The following is a 21003-nucleotide window of genomic DNA, read 5'->3' as shown; positions in this document are numbered from 1 at the left end:
ATAACAAATAGGAGTCTACACAACACAAAACACTGTTGCTGTATGTAGGTTTTATTTTATTTGTTTTTTAAATAATAATAATAATAATAATAATAATAATAATAATAATAATAATTTATGTATATCCCGCCCATCTGGCTGGGTTTCCCCAGCCACTCTGGGCAGCTTCCAACAGATTAAAATGTAATAGTCTATTAAACATTAAAAGCTTCCGTAAACAGGGCTGCCTTGAGATGTCTTCTAAAAGTCTGGTAGTTGTTTTTCTCTTTGACATCTGGTGGGAGGGCGTTCCACAGGGTGGGTGCCACTACCGAGAAGGCCCTGTGCCTGGTTCCCTGTAACTTGGCTACTCGCAGCGAGGGAACCGCCAGAAGGCCCTCGCCGCTGGACCTCAGTGTCCGGGCAGAACGATGGGGGTGGAGACACTCCTTCAGGTATATTGGGCCAAGGCCGTTTAGGGCTTTAAAGGTCAGCACCAACACTTTGAATTGTGCTCGGAAACGTACTGGGAGCCAATGTAGGTCTTTCAAGAGCGGTGTTATATGGGTCTCGGTGGCCGCTCCCAGTCACCAGTCTAGCTGCCGCATTCTGGATTTGTTGTAGTTTCCAGGTCACCTTAAAAGTAGCCCCACGGAGAGCGCATTGCAGTAATGCGAGAGATAACTAGAGCATGCACCACTCTGGCAAGACAGTCTTATATTTTATCTTATATATTTTATCTTATATATTGGAAATGTACGTCCAGGTTTTTTTTCCTTTTAAATTTTTTTGGGGCCCCCAAGAGAGTGGGGCCCTAAGATATAGCTTGTTTAGCTTATATGTAAATCCGGCACTGACCACAAGGCTCATCTGGTCAAACCACCTGCAAAGCAGGAATCTCACACGCTGTCCAGCCTCCAATGGGAAACCAAACCACACTGAGCCACACTAAGAGTAAAAATTTGCTAAGCCGCACTGAATTTTTTATTGATGAGAAATATATTGGAAAACAAAAAACAACCACTAGCAGTGCTTGATTTACAACACAGAACACAAATACTTTATAGTATGATCACAGGACATCGAGAAAGTACAAAACAAATACAGCTGCATAAGAACACGAACCATTCCTGAAATATAAAGACTCTCTTACATATGTACTTTAAGTATGTATACACACTCGATGAGACGTGTGAGTTTGATTTTGGAGATTTCACTTTCTTGGGTTCCATGATCACTGCAGATGGTGACAGCAGTCACGAAATTAGAAGACGCCTGCTTCTTGGGAGAAAAGCAATGACAAACCTAGACAGCATCTTAAAAAGCAAAGGCATCACCTTGCCGACAAAGGTCCGTATAGTTAAAGCTATGGTTTTCCCAGTAGTAATGTACGGAAGTGAGAGCTGGACCATAAAGAAGGCTGATTGCCAAAGAATTGATGCTTTTGAATTCTGGTGCTGGAGGAGACTCTTAAGAGTCCCATGGACTGCAAGAAGATCAAACCTATCCATTCTCAAAGAAATCAGCCCTGAGTGCTCACTGGAAGGACAGATCCTGAAGTTGAGGCTCCAGTACTTTGGCCACTTCATGAGAAGAGAAGACTCCCTAGAAAAGACCCTGGTGTTGGGAAAGATGGAGGGCACAAGGAGAAGGGGACGACAGAGGATGAGATGGTTGGACAGTGTTCTCGAAGCTACTAACATGAGTTTGGCCAAACTGCAAGAGGCAGTGAAGGATAGGCGTGCCTGGCGTGCTCTGGTCCATGGGGTCACCAAGAGTCGGACACGACTGAACAACAACAACAACAAATAATTTGAGACAAACTCTTACCTCCTCCCCAACACAAAGAAGCCTGTCTCCCCCCCCCAATGTTTCCTATTTGTCGAAGTTGAAAATCCCTATTCCCAACAATATTGTCCTCAGTTATTATTTTATTTTATTATTATTTATACCCCGCCCATCCAACTGGGTTTCCCAAGCCACCCTGGATGGCTTACGATACATATAAAACATACTGTAGTTACAGGTAGGTAGCCGTGTTGGTCTGCCGTAGTTGAAACAAAATTAAAAAATGCCTTCCAGCAGCACCTTATAGACCAACTAAGTTTGTTTTTGGTATGAGCTTTCGTGTGTATCTGAGAAGTGTGCATGCACACGAAAGCTCATACCAAGAACAAACTTAGTTGGTCTCTAAGGTACTACTGGAAGGAATTTTTATATTAAAGCATCAAACATTTAAAAAAATCCTCCCAGTATTGCTTGTTGCTCTTCCTCTCATTTTAAAAACACTATCTATCCATATGCTGCAAATAAAAAGTATTCTGATACTGTAGTACACTATACTATACTATACTATACTATACTATACTATACTATACTATACGATGAAATGTTTAAAAGTTTGATTGTCCTTGAATCTACCTGACACATGGCCCTCCTCTCATAGAATCATAGAATCCTAGAGTTGGAAGAGACCCCAAGGGCCATCCAGTCCAACCCCCTGCCAAGCAGGAAACACCATCAAAGCATTCCTGACAGATGGCTGTCAAGCCTCCGCTTAAAGACCTCCAAAGAAGGAGACTCCACCACACTCCTTGGCAGCAAATTCCACTGTCCAACAGCTCTCACTGTCAGGAAGTTCTTCCTAATGTTTAGGTGGAATCTTCTTTCTTGTAGTTTGAATCCATTGCCCGTGTCTGCTTCTCTGGAGCAGCAGAAAACAACCTTTCACCCTCCTCTACATGACATCCTTTTATATATTTGAACATGGCTATCATATCCCCCCTTCACCTTCTCTTCTCCAGGCTAAACATACCCAGCTCCCTAAGCCGTTCCTCATAAGGCATCGTTTCCAGGCCTTTGACCATTTTGGTTGCCCTCCTCTGGACACGTTCCAGCTTGTCAGTATCCTTCTTGAACTGTGGTGCCCAGAACTGGACACAGTATTCCAGGTGAGGTCTGACCAGAGCGGAATACAGTGGTACTATTACTTCCCTTGATCTAGATGCTATACTCCTATTGATGCAGCTCTCCTGCCACAAACTTTCAGAACCAAAGGTATATGTGCATTAGTTTCTCTGCCCAGCAGACCTTAATTATTGCATTAGTAAACAATAAATTTATTTATTTATTAAATATTAATATGCATTCTTTTTATTTGCATGCTGCTTTTCCACACAAACAAAAATCACGCTCAAAGCGGCTTCCAGCAAAGAAACAGGGGTGCCTTTCAAATAAGCGCTACAAAAGCAATTTCATTATAGGACCAGCAACAAAACCACTCGCATGTGGCTCCCAGAAGGCTTCACAGAGGGGAATGCGGCCCTCGAGCTGGGAGAGTAGTTCAACATCCTGCTCTCGGGAGATGCAACCCAGTATCCCAGCTGGAAGCCCACGGCCGGACACAAGGCACCAGAAGCATCCCCGGCCCGGCCGCCCCCCAAAATCCTCCGGCACTATTTTTCTAAAGGACCCTCTTCTTAATCTAATAGCCTCCGGCGGAAGGACACCAGCGGCACGACGCATGGCGTCACAATTACACCTAACGCGGAGGCGTCCTCGCGTTGCCGCGGTAACCGCAGACGCCTCTCTTTTTTTTTTTACGGTCATAAAAGGGAGGCGGGGTGCGCACGCGCGCGCCGGGACTTTAAACACACGTAGAAAAAAAAGAAAAGCCCTCACAAAGGATTTTAAGAGGGAGAGCGCGCGGGAGAGCGCTGATTGGCTCTCAGCGCGGCTAGAGGCGGGCCAATCGGGGCGGCGGCGTGGTGGCCGGCGAGGCGGGGATTGGTCGAGGAGGCGCGGCGCGGGGGCGGGCGCAAGAGGAGGGGGCGGGGCGGTCGGAATGCGACGCTGACAGTTGGGCAGGATGTCGGCGAGGAGGCGCATCGGGGACCCTGAGGTGAGGGCTCGGTCCCTGCGGGGACCCCCGGGAGACCCCGCGGCCGAGGGACCCCCGTCGCCCCTCAGCTTCCCTTCCCACACAGGAAGCCAAAAACGGGGTTGTTGTGTATGGGGGGGGAGTCGCCCTTCGTTTTGGGGGGTCCCCTACCGACGACCCCCCCTCCTGAAGCCCAGCTATGGCGCCTTTTCTCCCTGCTTTGTGGGGGCCTCGCTCTCGACGTCGCTCCCTCAAACCGCACCTCATCCCTCCTTTTTGGGGGGGGGGTTGTGATTCTCATTTTAGGCGGGGTCCCCTCTGTATCTCAAGCAACACTGGACCTGCATAAGAAAAAGAAGGGTAGCCTTTCTTTCTCTCACACACATATTAATGTCACATGCAGACCTTGGATTTTGTAATGGGGGGGGGCTCCCCAAAGAGGCTGCTCTCCCCCCCCCCTACACACTTTGGGAGAAGGGGTGGGGCAAATATTTTTCTCGTTCTTTCTTTGTTGGGGGCTCCCAATAAGCCCTGGATTTGAGTCCATAGGGAACCCCTCCTATAGACTCTTTCATGGGGGGAGGGGGGCTCTTATTGTCTTGTTCTCCTTTTCATTATGTGTTTTTATGCTGTGAATCCGCCTTGGAGCTTTGGATGAAAAGTGGTATACAAATTTAATAAATAAGATAAAATAAAAATGTTTTTTGGGGGGGTGGGGGGGTTGTTTCCCGAAACCTATGGTTCCCAAAGGGGACTAGAGACAATTGTGGAAGGGGAGAGGTCTTCTTGTATCTATTAGCCACTCTGGCTGTATGAAACTTCCACAGTCAGGAGCAGTATACCTTCCAGGAGCAGTTGCTAGGAGACAAACTTGTGAGCTTCTCAGAAGCATCCTATTGGCTCCCTATAGGAAGCAGGGTGCTAGACCTGTTGTATCCAGCAGGGCTGCTGTAATATCTTGTCTTAGGTTTCTGAGTTGCACATTCAGAGCTGCTGCTGCTGCTGCCACCCTCATTCTGACTTTTAAAAAAACATGTTTTGGAAAGAAAGCTCTGGCTTTCTCATATTGATGCTTCCTACTTCCACTGATGTGGAAGGCAGGTACCAAACCATGGTAATGTTTAAATTTCCTGCTGTTACCCTGGTGATGCCAACTGAATGTGAGATTTGAGTTCCAGTCGGCGATCTGGGGAAGAATTTTCTCTGTCATTGTCTCTGGCTGGAGACATCATACTTGTAACTCACTGTGATTGATGGAGGCTTACTAGGTTGACCACGTTGGTGGGTAGGTAGTCATAACGCCTAGTACGTGATTGTTGCATCCTTTTGACTGAGCTCTTGTCTTGGCTTTGGGTTTCCCTTTGCCCTGCATGGTGTCTCCACCTCATATTGGTGATTTAATTGATGGATGTTGAAATTGCTTTATGAATGACATTTTCTGGAAAAAAGCTCTCTAAGTCTGGGTGGGAAACCTGTGGCCCTCCAGATGTTGTTGCACTACAGCTCCCTCCATCCCTGACCATTGATTGGCCAGACTGGCTGGGGCTGATGGGAGCTGGAGTCCAGTATCATTTGGAGAGCCACAGGTTCCCTGACTCTGCAGTGACTTTGGAGGGTCAGGACTGAGATGGCAGTGGGCTGGTGGCAAAGTCCTGCTGAAATATTGTTCTACTCAAACAAATGCTTTCATTAGTTATATTGTCAGACATAACTAAATTAATGATTGGTTGTGACTCTCTGTTCAGAAGGGAGACTGCAACTCAGTGGTGGAGCACATGATGCTATGAATGCAGAACGTCTCTGGTTCAATCTCTAGCATCTCCAAGCAGGCCTGGAGAAAACTCCATTGTGAATGTACCAGTATATCAGAATTCTTGCTTCTCTGTGCTGCTGCAGAGTTTTGGGTAGGGATCTGTGGTGATATGATGTGGTGTGGTGTGTGTGTGTGTGTGTGTGTGTGTGTGTGCATGAGCATGAGAGAGAAGCAGTGACACAAATACTTTGCCAACCTACCTCATTGTGTGGAGGGGAGAGAGAGTAGTTTAAAACAATTTATTTGATTCAGTAAGTGCCATTTTAACAGGATCATGTGAATGGACCTTTGAGGCAGTTGTATATACAGTAATACGGCATTACCAGTTGGACAAGTGAACAAGGCTGCAAAGCTACTGGGTACCTCTTTGTACAGGCACCAATAACTTTTATGCTGGCTTCTAGGGATCTGGGTTATTTTTTTCAGCCCTACATTTTTGCTGAAAGTTGATAGGAATCAAATTGAAGAGAATTGTTTCCAGGGCATGTGATTGCCTGAGCTCAAGCCACAATATCTGTGTGCTGTCTGGCAGTCTACGGTTCTGTGCTGATGCCTATTTGCCTTTGCAAGCCGTGAGTACATTTGGAACCAGGAGATCAAATAACCCAGCCACTCTGGTCCTTCCAGTGCTGCTCTGACTGAGTGGTAGTTTGAACACCACCTAGCCAGGATCAGCAGTCTTCGAGCCCCCTATTCAAAGGAACGAAGCCCACTATGATTAGTTAAAGTAGACTTGCTAACTCCCCAATGCACAGCATGAAGACAAGGCCCTGATGTTCCTGGGGGCCTGTTAAAACCACTACTCTGTGTCAGTCTGGCATTACTGGAAGCAACAGGGCATCTGGGTTGTTAGACCATCTCCTCATCCCACATTCCCTGAGGTGCACTGGGAATCTGAGGGGTCACATTGGTACTGACAGAGCACTGTGACCTGTAGTCCTTCATGGCGCTTGGACATTGTGGAATGGGCCTACAATAATAAGACTTGCTTTTCCTTTCTCCCAGACTCAAATCTAGACCAGGGGGAGGAGAAAGGGCCAGCATAATAAGCTCTATAGTAAGGATGGATGGCCTATTTAGTAAATACTGTAAATAAAAAGGATCCCCTTGGTTAAACTCGGTGAATGAAGTGGAAGTAAAGCTGTTAGAGTAGGGGTAATAAATGTGTAGCGTTGGTAGAGGCTGGAGGAAGAAATAAAGTTTGTGTTGTGATAAATGTGGTCTTATGCCTTTTGCCTCTTTGCATATCTTATTATATTGGCTCTTGGGTTTAGAACTACTACTGCCCAAATTTTCTTTCTACACTCTGTTTCAACAATTATGTGCACATCTCATCTGGCATTCCAGTTCTTCACACCATACTTGGGATACCTGTTGTGTATACTGAAGGTTTCTTTCTCTTTCCTTTTTTCTTTCAAAAACACAACAGTTTTGACCAAAAGGATCCCACAGAATCCTAAATACCAGCATGTAAAACTCGCCTTGACACAGGTAAGTGAACATCTCTCTGCTTGGATAGAAATATATAAATCAGAGAAAAGTGAGACAGAAACCTTTCCCTTGCTATGTCCAACCAGTGGGTTTTTTTTCCCTATATCCTGGAGGTTTTTTTACCTTTCAAGTGTTGTGGGTTGTGATGTCAGATCATGAGGTAATAATGTGCTTTTGTGACTTAGATCTCAGAGTAAATTTAGTACAAGCTATTAGAAAGTCAGCACATTTGATTATCTTTTTGTTAGAGAAGGCCTGTAAACATAAGTATTTGGTCACCTATGATGAATAAGAATTGCCGTGAGTCAATCAGGAGTGGAAGTATTAGAAAAGTTGGTTCTTATTTCTTTTAGCCCCACTTATTAATAGGATTGTTGTAAGAGTCAGATGAGACAGGTGAAAACACATTTGCCACCCTTGGAAGAAGAGCAGGACTAAAATGCAATAAATAAAATATGTATTTCGAGCCTCACAGGCCCAGCATTAACTATTTTTGGGTGCCTATGATTTTCCAGCCCTACTAATCCACATTAAGGATTATGAGCATAGGATTAATTTGGAATGAACAGGTGAGGTGAGGCCTTGATAACAGTTAAGATTTTTCCCAACATTTTTCCAACATTTATATTGCTGTGGAATGAATTAATCGTACATCTTCGGTGGGAAAGGATGCATCACTGGGCGTATGTTCTCTTGTAGGTAGCAGTATGACCAAATACACTGAAAAACTGGAAGAGATCAAAAGAAGTGAGTAACATCAATCCACCACTTAGATTTCTGTAATCCACTCACTCAGGCCCGCAGGTTGAGCTTTGTGGGGGGTGGGCAGTGCAGGAGAACTTGTTGTAGTGGGTTAGCACTTTGAGGCACTGCCTTGTGACTTGGGATTTCTCCCAGCCAAGCAGGGGTCAGGGGTCCTGGAATTAACACGTTGTTGGCATCTTTGCAGTTGCTGTCATGTATGATCTGGCTGAGATTCCTACATTGCAGGGAGTTGGTTAGATGACCCTCAGGGTCCCTTCCAACTCTACAATTCTATGATTCTGAGATCTCCCGCAACCCAATTCAAAGCATCTCTGTTCGGGGAAAGTCACGTTCAGGGATTAATCTTCACCAAAGTGTGCTATGTCACTGTGTGCATTTTCAGAACATCATTGTGCAAAAATGGGGACTGGAAGCTTTCCAAAACGAATGCTAAGATCCTCATTCTTAATTAATTCTGAGAACGTCTTTTTAAGCTTTGTATAGTTCAAGTAGAAGTCCATTAATACTTAGAATACAAAGGGATTCAGGTGTATTTTTCAAAACAAACTGTTTGGCTTTTCCTCTACTCTGCACTCCTTTTTTTTAGTTGCAATTGCTTTGGTCAATAGAAGTGAAGTTACTTTGTTCCACAACATTCTTTTGTTCAGAGATGCTTTTGAGTACTGAAATCTTAGCAGTGGTCTCGTTGTATCACTGCTACAAAACTTGTTGTTTTTCTGTCCACTTCTTCATCTGCCACTCCCTGCTGTGCAAACCGAGTGCCTCTTTTGTGTCAGACTCTTTCTCTCTCTTTAAATACACTTCAAGAAGCTTAGATGCAGCTACCTCTCACTGGGCCGGTGGTGATAGCACCTTGGTGTGTTCAGATAATTGCTAACTATCTTTGATTATTCATGGATAGATGACACCAGTTGGACACAGGCTTAAATGCCTGGTACAGTGTTGCCTCTGTCTCTTCTGTAACTTGAGACAAACAGTTACGAGGCTAGAAAATCAAACTGAGAAGCCAGCAGGTGTTAGTCCTCATTTGCCTATCTAGTGGACACGGGTGAGAAACAAACCACCTAGTTTCTTCTCATTGTAAATATTGTTTTTGCTGCTTGCTGAGGAGTTCTAGACTCTTCTGAACAGTCGTACGTTGGTTGTCTCTGAATCTTTGCTTCAGGATGTCAGGAATCTTAAAGGGACCTTCTGAATTAGCTCCAGGTATGTTGTTCTGATGTTGTGGGACAAAGTGGCTCTGTTAATTGTCTCTTCTACCTGATGCCCCGAACTGCTTTGGACCACAGCTCCCTGCTGGCTGGCTGGCACTGATGTTGTGGGACAAAGTGGCTCTGTTAATTTTCTCTTCTGCCTGACACCCCCAACTGCTTTGGACCACAGCTCCCTGCTGCCTGGTGCTGATGGGAGCTGTAGATTTTCTTCCTTCCCTTGACAGCAAATTGTGGGAGCTGTAGATTTTCTTCTCTTCTCTTGACAGCAAATTGTTGGATATCCATATCCATCCTTTTTATAATGCCCTGGGACCAGTCTGGCAGGGAAAAATAATAAATAAATATTTACTTTGTGGCAGGTGATGCTAGATTGTTTCATTTAAGGTGTTGGTAGCTAAAAGCAAAGTTCAGTCATGGTCAGTTTAGCCGCATCTTGTATATGTTGACCTGATGAATATCCATGGAGTGGTTGTGATGCTTGTTTGCTTTCTCGCGTCATTCAGAGTTGTATGTAGGCTTGTGCTTCAGTGTGCTCAGTCCTCCGCTTGTTAGCTCAGTGTGGGCTGGATTGCATGAAGTAACTGGTACTGCTGATTTGAGGAAGGGCTTTCTTTGGTTAGAAGGAGGTCTTAGGTGACCTTTGGATCCACACCTCCAACCCTTTGTGAAGGCAGCAGCAGATAGTGCAGGGCTGAGGAACCTGTCACCCTCCAGATGATGATGGCGTGCAACTCCGAACAGACCCAGCCAGCCCATATGGCTAGTGATCAGGGATATGAAGGGAGTCCAGTAATGTATGGCAAGCCACAATTCCCCACCTTGAGAGAGGAGGGAATGGCCTGGGAATTGGGCGAATCTTTAGTTGGATAGATCTGAGGGGTCTGGGCTCTGTTCCCTGCACCAATCCCATTCAAGGTGGTTGGAGTGAGATTAGATTTCGTTCTAAGACAAGGTTACCAGATTTTTTTCACTAAATCCGGGGACACTTTTCAACTTCCTACTAAATAGATGGATTTTGTCACGAGACCTGATTTGTAATCTGGGGACTTTCCCCAGGAAATGGGGACGTCTGGTAACCTTATTCTAAGAACGGTTCGTAAATTTTCATACATCCTTGGAAGAAGAGCAGAATGCAGGTATAATACATGGAACGAATGCAATGGTACTGCCAAAGTTTTCTCATAGATTACACCTCTTCACTGTTTTCCAGATTACAGATACAAGAAAGATGAGCTCTTCAAGAGACTGAAAGTGACTACTTTCGCCCAGCTGGTATGTTCTGTCCTTAAACTGCATTTTTCCTGGTGTCCCACTGTATTCACAGTAGTTTGAATGCTTCTCATAAGCTCCTATTGTCCCCTGCTCCCACCCCAGCTCTTGTATAGCAGACGATCAGATCTTGAGCTCACCATACTTCTGCAAATGAGACTTCCATCATTTAATATCCTGGACAACAAGCAGGATTCAAGGGTTCTTGGGCCCCTCAGGTGTCAACCCTGATATTAAACTATAATATGTGAAGCAGAAATAAAGATGCCTCAGGATGTGTGCAGCATGTCTTATCCCTGAAATAATCCCAACCTAACACTCCTCCCCACCAAACACACATGTTTTAAAGACATCATGTATGATTTAGTTGAGATTCCTGCATAGTAGGGTTTGGACTAGATGACCCTCGGAGTCCCTTCATGCTCTACAGTTCTGTGATTCCATGAAAACTCACACTAGTGTTGGCCTTCCTCTGGACTGATGCTGCTTCCTGAGTCCCAGAACAACCCTTTTGCCGAGCTGCTTTTGGTCATGTCCTTGCCTCAATCCACAGGTGACCCAGGTTGCTTCCTAGCTGATGAAAACTCAGAAGTACCATGTGAGGAAAATCAGAAGTTTGACGGTAAGGTCCGGGGCTTCTAAGTACAGTGGTACCTCTGGTTACGTACTTGATTTGTTCCAGACGTCCGTTCTTAACCTGAAATCGTTCTTAACCTGAAGCACCACTTTAGCTAATGGGGCCTCCCGGTGCCGCTGCCCGATTTCTGTTCTCATCCTGAAGCAAAGTTCTTAATCCAAGGTACTATTTCTGGTGTTAGCGAAGTCTGTAACCTGAAGCTTCTGTAACCGAAGTGTCTGTAACCCGAGGTACCACTGTAATGACTTTTTAAAAGGTTCTTGGAAATGGTAGAATTCTGCGACAAGGAAAGAAGTGTAGGCATAAAGTCCTGCCCTGTAACTTAGTGCCAGTGGTCCATTTTGTCTGGCGCTGGCTACTTGGTTTCCCCCGAAGTATGACCTGAGATCCTGTTTTAGTATCAACCTGGGGTGTTTTGCATATATAAAGCATGTCCTCTGCCGCTGAGCTATAGCCTCTCCCCACATAGAGGTCTGCTTACCACTCCCCCCGCCCTTATTTAAAGAACTGTTTGGCTTCTTATGTGACAAAATAAGCACTTGTTAAAGTTAAAAGATTGTCCCGGAGATAGATGCATGCCAGAAGTGGCTATGGTGGGCATTGTGTCTTGTCATCAGCGATTGTCACAAACACTGTCCAGTGGGTGCTGGTTCTGTTCCTAGCAGGAGGCTTTGGATTTGGCAAGTACGCTTGAAACATTACAGACAAGTCCTGAAAATTTGGTTTCCTGTGAGCAAATGAATGCAATATAATCATGTGCTACAAGGGGAGAAGAGCACTTCTACGTCTCTGAAAACTTAATGTCCATATAGTCTAGAGGCTTTGGAAGTGGCCTCTATCTCATTCTCTACAGCATAAATCCCAGCCTAACTTATCCCTGCACTTACCCTGACTCCTCAGACTTAAAAACCCTATTATTACCAAATTTCTGTCTGTGTTTTTCTCATTTTGTATACCACTGAGAAATTTAAAGGTCTTAAGAGATTCAGCAAATGCTTTTAGATAAATATCTTTTTCAATGAAACATCGGTCTTCCCCCACCCCTGTTTCAGAAGGCGATGCTGCTCCTTCAGATAACAGCCCTGACATGGCGGCAGAGACCAATGGCAAAAGCAGCCCTGGTGACAAACCAGCCAGTCCCATCCTGTTCATAAACAACACCGGTGCCGGGGAGTCGTATCGTTCCACCCTACAGAGGTATCCAAGATTCTGTCTCTGTGCTTGGGCTTCCTTCCTTCCACCTGCCATGATTCCCTTTGCTCCCTGCGAAGATGGGTTTGGGGGAAAGTTGGTGATGCAATTGATGAAGTCTGCTAATACTAATAGATGAGACTCCAAAAGCAACACATGGTATTCCAAACCATTGCCTTAGCTTGGCTTCAATGCTAAAGCAGGTCCATTGGGCTCTGGCATGTTTAGTAGCCTTTCAAAACATTGGATGAGACTTGATCAGTAAAGCTTCCAGGAGAAAGGAGTTGGAAAGCAAACAACTGTGATCATAGAAGCCTCCTCCTTGTCCTAGCTGGACACCCATGTCCTTTTCTATCAATGACTGTTAGCCATCCGCTAAATGGCATCTCAAGAAGCAGCATGCTTCAGACCAGCTGCTGGGGACAAACAGCAGGAGGAGGGCCACTGCTTTTATTCCTTCTGTGAAATTCTCACAAGCATTTTGGGGAGTGTTCAGTGGGCGAAGTTGGGAAAGCCTAGTGGGTCAATTTTGGCCCCAGGCCAGAAGTTCCCCACCCTAGGCTAGCTGGCTTTTGTCCTTAATTTTAACCTCACCTTTTTCCATGAAGTTCAAGGAATCATTCAATGTCTTTGCTCTCCCATTTATCTTCGCAAGAAACCCTGCAACGTAGGTTAGGGTATCTTCAGATGCTCTTAGTCATTGGCACCAGGAGCAGAACCTCCCCCCGTGATCTTAAGGGGTTACAAGATTCATCACCTAGGAAACTGGCTGGATGTGCTGTCTGTTCGAACTAGGCAGTGTCTGTCTGTCACTAACTTGGCTGGCTCCTTTGATCAGCTTCCGCCTGGCACTGGATAACCACAGAAAACATACTATTTTGACCTGACAGGCTGACGGTGGTCCTTATCGTGCCTTTATCCTGAAGTTAATGGCTCCTCTTTCTCCAGTGTCATCTAGTGGCGTGGGTGAGCTGGACCTGGGGAGAGATGCCCGAAGAAAGAACGGAAACTTTGCAAAGACAGACCTTACCCCGACTGCCCCTACCTGCTGCTGGACGTGCGACGAGCGAGATGCGTATGAGCAGTGCACACTAGTGGGAGGTGAGGCCGCCAGAGCGTCACCCCAAGGGGTTGCGGTGAGTGGGGGTGCCACCATAATCACCCCCCCTTTGCGGAGGTTAATCACCTTTAGAGAAAACCAGAATGGACAAAGGCAGCCTACAAACTGCAGAGAACGTTGTGGAGGTGTCCAGTTTGCTCTGAAGGCAAAAGTTGCTTCCAGTACCCCAACTTTCATCTGCTGATGCCTTTTGACTCCCCCGGCTTCTTAAAAAGAGCTCCAAGAACTGCAGGCTGGTTTTCTAGCTCAGGAGAAGGCAATGAGCGACTGACTCCCCAATCACCACTGCATGAATCAGTCTGTAAAGTTGTCACCAAAGTGATAATACACTATTTTATTTATATATTCAATTTGTATACTGCTCTTCATCCACAGATCTCAGAGCAGCCACCACACCTACCTGCTTAGGTGATAATTTTGTGCATCTGACAAAGTGGACTCTGGCCCACAAAGCATAACAATAACATTCATTCATTCATTTATATGCTGCCCATCTGACTGGGTTGCCCCAGCCACTTTGGGTAGCTCCCAACAAAAAATAGTAAAAAGATAATGCGACAGCTGACACTAAAAACTTACCTGAACAGGGCTGCCTTCAGATGTCTTTTAAAAATCACAAAAGGCTGTTTAAAGATTAACAAAGTGCTACAGGATTCTGAGTAATTTTTGCTGTCCACAAGTAACAGGCTTCCTCTGGGATTTGCTATCTGCAGACTGTGAGCCTGCTTAGAAGCAACTCTGTAAGACTGGGGGTCCTACCGCACTCCGTGGTACCAGAGGGTGACCACATCAGGAAAGGGCGGGGGGGGGGGGTGTACAAATGCAGTGCAAGCTGCAGGTCTCTCTGCTAGGCTTGGCCTCCTTCCTCAGTAGGAGAAGGCATCCTGGAAGAGGTATTTGGCCCATCTGCTTCAGCAGCAGATCTGTACAATTGGCACGCATATGTTGGAGTTCCACCCTCCCAGTTTCAGTCCCAGTGAGAGAAAGAAAGCAGGGCTTCTGCTGAGCTTTATGAAGAAAAAGAAATTCACTAGTGTGATCAGCCTTTTCTCTTTCCCTCCCCTTTCCCTGTCTTAGCTAGTGGACCGAGAGGGGAAAAAATGGTGCAGGTGTCTTCTCACTGGGGTTCTCCACCTGGCACTGCTGCTCTTGCTTGGAAGTGGATGAACCGCTAAGCCTCTGCTCTGGCTTCTTTTGTCCAGCATTGTCCTACCTTAAGAGCTAGAAAACCACCCTCCCATCTCCAATGGATGCTCACAATTCCAATATGATTTGTGGTGTGTGTGTGCTTTTTCAGCTGTAGAAAATGAGAACAGAACTATTTAGTTTCTCTCTTCTGTTCTAAGCTTGCTTTTCTCTTCCCTTTGCAGCTTACTCCTACCCAATCGCCACGCTATCCAGAACCATGAATCCCTATACGAATAACATTTTGGAATACGTATCCTTCATCCGAAGAAGCCCTTGGTGTTCTGCCACTATTTCCACTTCAAATGCACAGCTTGATCAGGAGCCCTGACCCTGCAGGAAGTGAATCTCACAGTCCCATAATGTTCGCTTTGACGAAAGCTCAGTTCTGTGCTCAGATCCACTTGATCATCACATTTCGCTGCTTTCCCCGCAGTCTGTCTTCCAGATCCATGTTTCCTTTGCATATGTGGTCCTGGAACCCCATGGGGATCAAAGCAGATGGGGGAATCTTCAGGGATCTGAAGGGTGGAGAGAGATGAGGCATTGGGGATCCAGGATGCCTGCCTGCGACGTGACTTGGACATAAGCCAATGTCCAATATGTGGAACGTCTGCTGCCCCCCACCTCCTCCTACCTTCCATGTTCTGATCCCTTCTCTCTTCCTCTCCACAACGTTCCCTGGCATGCACCCTCTCACGCCATTGAGGAGAGGATGTAATAAACTGTCCCCTCTTCTTTCCTCCCAGCCTATTCCTTACCCCTAGGGCTAAAAGGAGACACAGACTATCTCTCATTTAAAATGGCCAGGGATGTTGTCTAATTTAGCTCACTTCCAAATCCAGAATTTGAGTTTTAATGTTTTTTGATGGAGTCGAGAGCTGTTGCTTGCCAGTCTTTGACAGCAGCCAAATGTTGAGGCTACTGACCTTGGTTTCCCATCAGAGAAAGTGTTGACGCTTGTGTCCAAATCTCACTTCTCAAAGCCTAGGTGCCCCTCATCTGCCAATGGAGTGAGCTGTCATCCCTGAACGCTTGAGGGTGGGGGGGGGGGACTTTGCCACCATCTTGTTCTCTCCCCACTTCCATTGATTGTACAAGCCTTAGCATCTCTGCCCGCCAGAAAAACGCTCACGGAAAGATCATCATTCTGTACGACGACGACGAGAGAGTAGCCAGCCAAGCTGCCACCACCATGTGTGAAAGGGGTTTTGAAAACTTGTTCATGCTCTCTGGAGGTAGGAAGCCCCAGAATTTCCCCTGATAATTACCTGCTAGTTTCAGATATCATATCCATTCTCCCTCCCCTCCTGCCCTCACACACAAGAGGTCACCTTGTAATGTGATCTCTAGAGAACTGAGACATGCATTGCATATAGTACAGTGATGTGCCTTGGTGGCTATGGCTGCATATGAACATGCCTAAAGAGCTAAATTTCTGGAAAGATCAAACCAGTTTAATAGGCTCGGCTAATTAGGTCAAAACCACATGCCAGTTGCTCCAAATTCTGCTTTTGTGACCTGTCTAGTTATGCAAATCATCAAGCACACTTTGCATATATTCTTTAAAAGAGCCGTGCATAACACATTAGCCCTGAACAGAGAAACCTCATTCCGTCCCTCCTTCTTCAGTGTTTCAGTCAACAGGCAGCTGTATTTTTTTCCACCATATTCCCTCGCCCAGCAGGGCTAAGAGAGTAAAATGTGCACTGCCTCCCATTTCCAGTGCCAAATGTGCAATGGACCATGCCGATATAGGCAGAGGCTTCATTCTAAATCAGCCTCTAGCACGTTCAGAGTAACATTGGAAGGTGTCAGAGCCGGACTGTGTTGTCGGAATCTCCTTCTTCCTTGCCTACCAGGTCTCAGAGTCGTCGCCCAGAAGATCCCCGAAGGCCTGGTGACTGGCACATTTCCTGCCTCTTGCCTATCGGCCGGCCAGCCGGGGACCGCCCGGAAAAGAGCCACTCCCAGGCAGCCCCTCCCCCCGCCCGCTGAGAATAATGGAGATTACAGCAGAGGATCTACAAAAGATACAGTACTACCTAGAAGAGGAGCAACTTCCTACAGATTCCGCAAGTAAGACTTAGCTGTCTGTCTCCTACAGCTAGGGTTGTCACCTTTGGTCAGGCAAAATATGGGACAAGTCTGGGGGGGAGGATGGAGGGGGGCTGAAATTACTCTCCCTGGTGCAGAAATGACTTCAAAGCAATCCATTATACAGTGGTGCCCCGCTAGACGAAATAATTCGTTCTACGAATTTTTTCGTCTAGCGGTTTTTTTCGTCTAGCGACGCGGCAGTGACAACCGCGCTCCGCTAACGGAAAAAAGAAGATGAAAATTTTTCGTCTTGCGAAGCAGCCCCATTGACTTTTTTGTCTTGCGGGGCAGCTTCCGCTAGACGAATGCCGTTCGTCTAGCGGGTTTTCGTCTAGCGAGGCATTCGTCTAGCGGGGCACCACTGTAATGGGTTGTTTCCAATGCTAGTCATACTCGTATAGACCATATGAAATATTTCAGTGACTCACTTCCTCCCCACATTCTGAATTTCTGTCAGTCAGAAAGAATGGTAAATGTAAAACTTCTGAATTACTGCTCTGGTGTTTTTTAAAACACTAAAAATAACTTACAGTCAGTAATAAATAACAATGATGAAAGATTTTTAAAAAAAAAAATATTGAAAGATGTTCCAGTAGCACATTAAAGACCAACTAAGTATAAGCTTTCTAGGTATGAGCTTTCATGTGTATACACACTTCTTTACAGTCAGTAAAACATACAAGCTAAGAACATCTGTTAAAACCAACCAAACAATACAGCAATTCAATATATATATCAGGGGTGGCCAACTTCCAAGAGACAACGATCTACTCACAGAGTTAAAAACTGGCAGTGATCTACCCCCTTTTGGGGGGTTCAGGTCAAAGTTGATGAGCTTTTTTAGGAGAAAACCACATTTTTTAGGAATCCAGGGCAAAAATGTTGAGCTTTTCTGGGGGGAGCCAAACTTGTTGAGCTTCTTGGGGGGGGAGCAATCTACCAGTGATCTGCCACAGACATCCAGTGATCTACCAGTAGATCACGATCTACCTGTTGGACGTGCCTAATATATATCATCACAGTTAAGTTATTACAAAATAAATAAATAAATAAATAAAAATCCTTCAGTAGCACCTTATAGACCAAATAAGTTTGTTCTTGGTATGAGCTTTGTGTGCATGCACACTTCTTCAATTATTATTGAGGTTACAGGATCAACATAAGCCCCCAAAGACAGGTTCCTGCCTAAGTTTTAACATTGAGTGGAGCAAAGAGGTTCAGGGGCAAAAGAGGGGAAGGAGCCAGGCCTGGATGTGTCCCAAGCTGTGCCTTGTGGGTGGCGGTAGGAAATGGCCTGGGTTGCTTAGCCAGAGAAATAGAAATAGAAATACTTTGTTGTCACTGTACCACATGTTTACAGTGAGATTAAACTGTAATTAAAGAGGCCAGCTTGCCTGCCTCCCTCATCCTCCTGTTCTGCTTCCTCTCTTACAGCCCGTCTTAGCCGTGGTTCTTCAGGTCGAGACTCCAAAGCCACCGCTGTGAGGAGCAGTCAGAACCTGCCCACCACCACCACAACGGTGGCTCTCTCCACCCGTTCCCTCAGCAGCAGCAGCCTGCAAAGCAGGCCCTGGAGATAGACGTTTCCCACTCAATAAAAGAGAGTCCCTCTTCCTGGGGCCCTTTGATCACTACAGCCAGTCTTTCGCTTTTAGGAAGGTGATGTGCACGGGACAGAGAGGGGCGGAAGAGCAAATGTGGGCAAGGTATGGAATAGGAGAGGGGGAAACGCCACGGGCCAGGGACCTTTGGAGCAGAAAAGAAGCGCAGGGTGGGAAGGAAACAGGTTAACCTTATCTAAACCTCCCAGCTAAGACTCTGGTTGGTGTTTGTCATTGCCTCCCCCACCCCTAAAGGTGGAGGAGATGGGATTTCCCAACTGTTGGTACGTGAGCAATCCAAAAACGTGACTGGACTTTGAACAGAAATGGAGCAAAATGAGCAAAGTTAGTAGTGAGCGAAATTAGTTAAGTGCTTGAGTTATAATAACTAGACATTTGTGGTACAGGCAGGTGATGAATGGATGATCTGAGTGTTTAATTTGTGGCCTACTGCCCAGAGTTCTTCGCCCCCGCCCCCGCCCCCCCCCAAATACTCTTAAGAACAGAAGTTTTACATAAAAGGGAAAGAATGTAACTCCTCCGCTTCCTGAATTTTCAGAGCCATAAACCTTGTCTGGCTGTTTTTCCTGCTGTGGCCATTCCAGGCTATGATTGTGAATAAGTGGGCAGCACAGAGGGAAAGTTCTCTTCCCTAATGTTGAAGGATAACTTTGGGGACCGGATCATGAAAGATGGTGGATAGAAGATGCAAGGGATAGAAGGCAAAGCCATTCCATCACCTAGATTAAATCTCTTATCAATAAAACGTCCTGCTTTTTGGGAGAGTAGCAGAAGTTGTGGTGGAGGGGCATTGTGTCCATCCCACTTCATAATTCCATTGTTGTTTGCCTCTGAGGGTGATGCTGAGCATCACAATGGAGCAGTGTAATTCCACTCCGGTAGTTTTGAGGCCCTCATTCCTCAAAAGGGCAGCGTTTCACATACAGATAACTTCTGGCAAATTTGCTTGGCTTGTTGCGTTGGCAGAAAGGGGAGTCCTTTTGACCCCTTTTCTCTCCTCTCCCTCCCTCCCTCCCCCTGTGACATTTCCTTTCTCTTGCTAGGACACCTGAGATTAATGGCACATCGACTATCAGGCCAGTGGCACACTGTCTCTCTGCCAGCCATTCTCTTTTACAGTTTGTGCAGCCGGCTAGCTGTGCAGGGGGAAATGCCTTCACCTCTGCTGTGGTCTGAACAGCCTGGAGTGGCGTCAGTGCCAGATCAGCTCTGCCTTCCACCTGTGGTTCATTTTGCAGGAGGCAGAGAGGTCCTAGTGTTCCCCTACATTGCCTCTTAGGACAAGCTGGTTTCTTGTCGGTGTCAAATAGAAACTGGAGCAATTATCTTTTGGCTTGCAGTCCTAAGCTATGGTGCCAATGAGTCTGTGGCATGGACATCTCCACTCCAGAGGTCATGGGCAGCTTATTGCTGCAACTCTGATCCTGCTTAACAGCGTCGGAGCTTACAGCCTGCTTCTCCTAAGCCCCTTTGTTTTCCTCTCTCTCCTGACCCCAAATTAGGAGCTGTGTTGCCTCTGTTTCTGCGATGTGAACCAGCTGGGGGGTCTGTGGAAGCCATAATCAATGGTATCCCATTTTGGTCCCAGGAAGAGAGAGCTCCCCCTTTTTCTGTTCCCACTGGTTACAGAGGGAAGGTTCCACTGTGGTTAGTGCTGGAACGATTCCCTTGAAAGTATCCATGTGGGGACCATAAATGTACAATCCACTTTGAGCAAAGACCCAAGATTCCAGCTGCCTCCCATTTAGCAGACCTTTCCTAGGAGAAAATCTGCCCAGATTTCCAGTATGCTGTTTTCCAGGTACAGATCATCCCACAAGCTTTTCCCAGGGACGAAGATGATTCCATTAGATGTCCGAGGAGGCAGTCTTTCCTGGACTCTCCATCCCTGCCATTTAAAGCACTAAATTGTAGAATTGTCTCTGCCACATCAGTTGCATTTGTTGACCCCATACAGATACGGCTGTGTGTGGTTCCTCATGCAGGTGAGGGCTGCTGTCTCCTTTCTAATTTGACACTTTGGCCTTGTTTCTGTTCTTCAACTTTTCCCATATGGCACTGTCATAAAATAGCCCTGTAGCAGTCTTCCCCAACCTGGTGCCCTCCAGATGTTTCAGAACCATAGCTCCCTTCATCCCTGACCACTGGCCAAGTCGGCTGGGGCTGATGGGACCAGAAAGTCCCAAAACATTTGGAGAACATCAGGATCTATTTATTCTCAAGTTGTGACTGCAGCTGTCAACTCTACAAGCTGGTTGTATCCCTGGTGGCATTTTAACCCCTGTCTGCATTCATAAGCCCCTGGAAGCAACACTACAGCGTCTCGGTTTCACCCTGTACAAGGGATCTCCAATCTTAGAAGCAATGATCTTGCTAGGGGTTCTATGTGGCACACACATTTTTCTTCACCTCCAATTAAAAAAACTACCCTTTGGGGCTTTTCTTTTTATACAGATTTTTTAAGAGCTCTATTTTTATATGAAACGAACTTTGCAGGGTTACAAAAAGTGACCACTAACCCCGTAGCAACCAATGAGTTTGGGCTTGGCATTCATCAGCCACCTGGCTCTCTCTGGGAGTTTTCCTGCCTTTGCTTGTTCCTTGCCTTAGCTTTAACAGTAGCCTGGAATTGCTCCTCCTCTGTAGACTGGGGGGTGTTAAGATAGGCATGAGAGTGCTTCACTCCTCGGCTGTTGGACATCATCTGCAATATCCTTAAGCTATTGTGGACACCTTG

At 46.1% G+C, this 21003-nt stretch overlaps 1 protein-coding gene across 1 annotated transcript; it reads left to right on the top strand.

The window, feature by feature from the left end:
- Positions 1-7862: 7862 nt before the first annotated feature.
- CEP41 (centrosomal protein 41) lies at positions 7863-18520 on the top strand. Its single transcript, XM_033163049.1, is given in 12 exon segments — positions 7863-7910; positions 10353-10448; positions 10986-11033; positions 12101-12245; positions 13198-13226; positions 13229-13302; positions 13304-13340; positions 14730-14797; positions 15668-15782; positions 16407-16548; positions 16550-16623; positions 18079-18520. Coding segments are annotated over 12 exon segments (1014 nt in total). The 5' UTR covers positions 7863-7870; the 3' UTR covers positions 18225-18520.
- The last annotated feature ends 2483 nt before the right edge of the window (positions 18521-21003 follow it).

The sequence above is a fragment of the Lacerta agilis genome, chromosome 10, assembly GCF_009819535.1.
Source record: "Lacerta agilis isolate rLacAgi1 chromosome 10, rLacAgi1.pri, whole genome shotgun sequence".
Taxonomy (NCBI): domain Eukaryota; kingdom Metazoa; phylum Chordata; class Lepidosauria; order Squamata; family Lacertidae; genus Lacerta; species Lacerta agilis.
This window is presented reverse-complemented; position numbering and strand designations above follow the sequence as displayed.